This window comes from Cicer arietinum, chromosome 6 (genome assembly GCF_000331145.2).
Source record: "Cicer arietinum cultivar CDC Frontier isolate Library 1 chromosome 6, Cicar.CDCFrontier_v2.0, whole genome shotgun sequence".
NCBI lineage: Eukaryota > Viridiplantae > Streptophyta > Magnoliopsida > Fabales > Fabaceae > Cicer > Cicer arietinum.
This window is the reverse complement of record NC_021165.2, coordinates 10,006,837-10,011,129: the sequence shown is the minus strand read 5'-3', so window position 1 is coordinate 10,011,129 and position 4,293 is coordinate 10,006,837. Positions and strand designations below refer to the sequence as shown.

Genomic DNA, 4,293 nt, shown 5'->3' with positions numbered 1-4,293 from the left:
AATCCATCATGCCTAACCGTCGAGAAATTACAATATATTGGACGTTTTATTTTAAATTCTAATCCGAGACTTCACAATTGTCTGTGAGTTTGACAGTGGTATTTACTATCTATTTTACAACAAAAAAATGAATAGAATACTTACTTAGATTCATTAAAATATACTGTATATGAAATAATATGATAGATCAATATTCATTAAAGTTATTAAGAATTACTGTTTTAAATAATGTTGCAATAAAATTTTCAGTGTTTGAAAGAACCCGAATTTGAATTTTGGTTTTAACAATATTTGAGAATACTTTACTCAACTCTTGATCATTATCCAAATTATAGGTGCTCATTTCCTTTGTGAACCAAATGGTTAAAACTAAAAAAATAATATAATATTATAAAGATAATATAATATCGATGACTTTATTCGTCAAGGATATCAAACCACTATTATTTATATAAAATATATATAATAAAAGAAGGAAAAAGTAAAAGAATTTATGCATAATAATTAAAATAACTAAAAAACAATATTCAATATATAAATTACGCGTGCATTCGTCCTATCTTTTGTTTACCCTTTTAGAAATTGGTTTTTATTTTTGTAAGTTGGGTGGATGTATGGTGTATTGTTATTGTATCGGTTGTTTTTTTGTGGGCTGAAAAAATTGCTTTAAAAGTTTGGGACTATGAGATCTAAAAAAATTTGTCATAGTGGTGTTATTCTATAAAAAAAAAAAAAAAAAAAAAAAAAAAAAAAAAAAAAAAAAAAAAAAAAGAATACAAAAAAAAAAGAAAAAAAAAATAGTATTGTTAAAAGTAGTGCACACTACCTGTTTGACAAAATTCCTTAGATTATTTTTGCAAATCACATTACTACTGCTTTGTGTTACTCTAAATTCTTCATACTGATTTTTGGGTTCAAATGTTAAAGTTCTTGTTGATTCAATTAAGAACTTGAAGAGAGCAATTGAGTGGAAAAAGGCAAGAGAGATTCTTTATATAAAAAAAAAGCCAAATTGAGTGAAACACGAGTGACAAATTCAAGAGTGTAAACACGTGAGCTGTGTGGTGAGGTCCTTTATTTTTTACTTTACTTGTTTTTTTTTTTCGTTTGTTTAAAGTATGGCAGGAATAGGTGGTGATGATAGCCCTCCTCCAGGAGTAAACAACAGATTGTTAGTGGAGGCTATAACGGCTCAAAAAAAAAAAAAAAAAAAAATACACTAGGGCTCTATGTACTTCAAAAAGAATTTTGTTGTTGATTATTATGATTTTTGAGTTGTTGAGTTTGATGAAAAATTTGAATTTATATGACATGTTCATGATTAAGTGATACTATTTACCTTAAACAAATGTTTAAAAATTTATATATTTTATTGAAGAATCTCATTATTATTTTTTTAAAAAAAATATTAATATTAATTTAGAGTTTAGGGTGTCATATACAACATTGAATATTCAAAAACATGATAAAGATAAATAGTTATAATTTTCCTATACATTTTGTATTCAATAGCTATTATAAAAAAGTAAAAATCCCAACAAACAAAAAATCGACTGAATCTCATTTTCTTAACCGAATATATATCTACATCCTTTTAAATAGATTCTACTATCTTAAGTGGTTTTGAAATCGTCTATTAAAGATTTTCTTTAAATAGTGTAATCTACAGTTCAATACACCGAATAGTTTTAATGGGGTTAATATTAAATTCGATTTTAAAAAAAATGCATTGAACATTTATTTAATTATAAATTTTAATTAACTATTTTTGTAATAATCAAATGTTTGAGAGACGCATATCTTTTTTTTTTTTGTCATGTATATTTGTAAAGTTGTTGAGAATTATTCGATAATTAATAGAATTATTCATGTAAAATCTATTGTAATTATATATAGTATGATTAGATATAGATAGATATAAATATGGTCAACGCATTTGAAAGGTAATTTTATTTAGAAAAATTGATTTATAGAAAAGAAAAACTAAAAAATAGGAAAAGTTATATTTATGAAATATGATTAGTAGTAAAATATAATAAAAAAAAGAAGAATTTTAATTATAAAAATCGGTTTTTATTGAGTATTGATAACTTTATAAATACATAGTCTCTTTTATTTTTATTTTTTTAGAAGAAAATGCAGTGTATCACATCTCATGCATTAGTCAACGTCTCTTCTATAATTAGAGATGCTACAAGATGCTAGTAATTTGACTATATCATCAATAATTTCCTTTAAGATTATAAAATACTTTTACCTAAATGAAAATTATATATTTTTGAATTAAAATGTTAGAAATCAGTAAATATTTGTTTTTGAAATATTTTTTACTTTAATAATTTAATATTGAATTTAAGCAGTGGATAAATTTATGCATGTTCTATTTATATATATACTCGTAGTATATAGAGCAAAATAAATAAAGAAAAACCACCTCACATAATAATTTAGAAACAAGTCAAACAATATCTCATCATATTTTTTGAATTCTTCAATGGCCTCACCAAAGTTGATTTCAGTTATGTTAATGTTTGTGACAACCATGATTTGCATTAATGTGATGATTGTAGGAGCAGCAAAAACATGGTGTGTGGCTAAGGAGGGAGCTGATACCCAGGCCTTAATTAGTGCTATAAATTATGCATGTGGAGCTGGAGCTGATTGTGGGCCTATTCAGCCCGGTGGACTTTGTTATAATCCAAACACCATCCAAAGTCATGCTTCTTATGCTTTTGATAGTTACTATCAAATGAAGAAGCAAGCTGATGGCTCTTGCGATTTTGGTGGCAGTGCAACCATTGTTAACACTGAACCAAGTATAAATACAAATATTCTTTTAATTAATTTTTTATTAAATATTTTTTTTTTTTATGATTGAACGTCGTTTTAAAACTAATTTATATTAATAGTGCATGATTAATTTTCTCATTTTTTATCCTTGTAGTTTTTTTTTATTGATTTAATCCCTTAAAATTTTAAAATGATTATTTTAAATCCACTTAGATGAGGTAATTTTTATTTTGGTTCCAACAAAATCACTTTCTCTTTGACTATCCTATGTCTAAGATTTGAAAGAACTTATTTTGGTCATTAATATTCATTTTATGATATATCCAAGTCTAACTTAATTTGAGTTTAAGAAAATATTTTTCAAACGGGGCATAGTTGCATGGACAAAAATAGTATAAAAATCAAATCATATTTTTTTTCGAACACTAAATCAAAATTTTGATCTCATTTTATTAGGATAGAAAACTTATTTCATCTTAATTTTTTAATTTCTTTTCAATGTTTCTTATGTTTAATGAGCTACATTTTTTCCCTTTAATTTTCTGATGAAAATTCAACTTTTTTTCTATGTATAGGTTATGGAAAGTGCGTATATCCATCTTTCTGAAGGTATGACCATAAATTGTGTTCAAGATTTGATTTGATGTTTTTATTGGTTTTTAGTGCCCAACATTTTATACATGTAACTAATTGATAATGTTATTTTCTTTTTTTATGTTTAATTAGTATTGTTGGAAGAGCATGAATAAAAAGCTCAATTGATTATTCGACATCATACAACACACGGACCGGACAACAATAAAGCAATGTTATGAGTCATATGACTCTTCATTTTTTTTTTTCTTTTTATCAATGTAATTAAGGAGTACCAACATACTCCAACCCTTATACAAGATATGTGGTGTTAATTCTAAATATTTTAAATAAATCTTGATATTAATTTGACATGACTAACTGTGAGTTATTATTGTCTTGTAATATTTTCTTATTCATAAGAGTGTTGTCAATCAAGAATAAATGTTTAATTTTTCTTTAGAGAATGTTTAGTCTTATTGTAGCCCAACTATGTGGGTTAGGACTCTTCTTATTTCTATTTTATTATTTTCTTTATTTCTTTTTTGAAAATTTATATCGCTATATATTTTCATCACAAAAAAAGAAAATATAATTTAATTTGTGTTAAAGTTCTCATTTAGATCTAACACAGTTAATAAATATTGATATTATTATATTGAATTTCTTATTTCAAGTTTGAATTCGGTACTTCATAGTTGTCTATAAGTTTTATGGTGGTATTTACTTGTTGAAAAAACCTTAATAACGTTGTGCTCAACAATCCATGTCAATTACATGATGAATAGCCAAAGGCGGAAGCGTACCTGTGGGAATTGCCATTAATGAAATCCTGAGATGATGATGATAGAGCCAATGGGTTGGGTGATCTTCCTCAGCAAAACACCCTGAAGACCTTGCTCTCTTGATGAGGATAGAGAGAACCAGAGA

At 25.6% G+C, this 4,293-nt stretch overlaps 1 protein-coding gene across 1 annotated transcript; it reads left to right on the top strand.

The window, feature by feature from the left end:
- The first annotated feature begins 2,542 nt into the window (after nucleotides 1-2,542).
- LOC101514282 (glucan endo-1,3-beta-D-glucosidase-like) lies at nucleotides 2,543-3,397 on the top strand. Its single transcript, XM_004504370.3, has 2 exons — nucleotides 2,543-2,816; nucleotides 3,366-3,397. The coding sequence occupies exons 1-2, from the start codon at nucleotides 2,543-2,545 to the stop codon at nucleotides 3,395-3,397; spliced, it is 306 nt and encodes a 101-aa protein (XP_004504427.2).
- The last annotated feature ends 896 nt before the right edge of the window (nucleotides 3,398-4,293 follow it).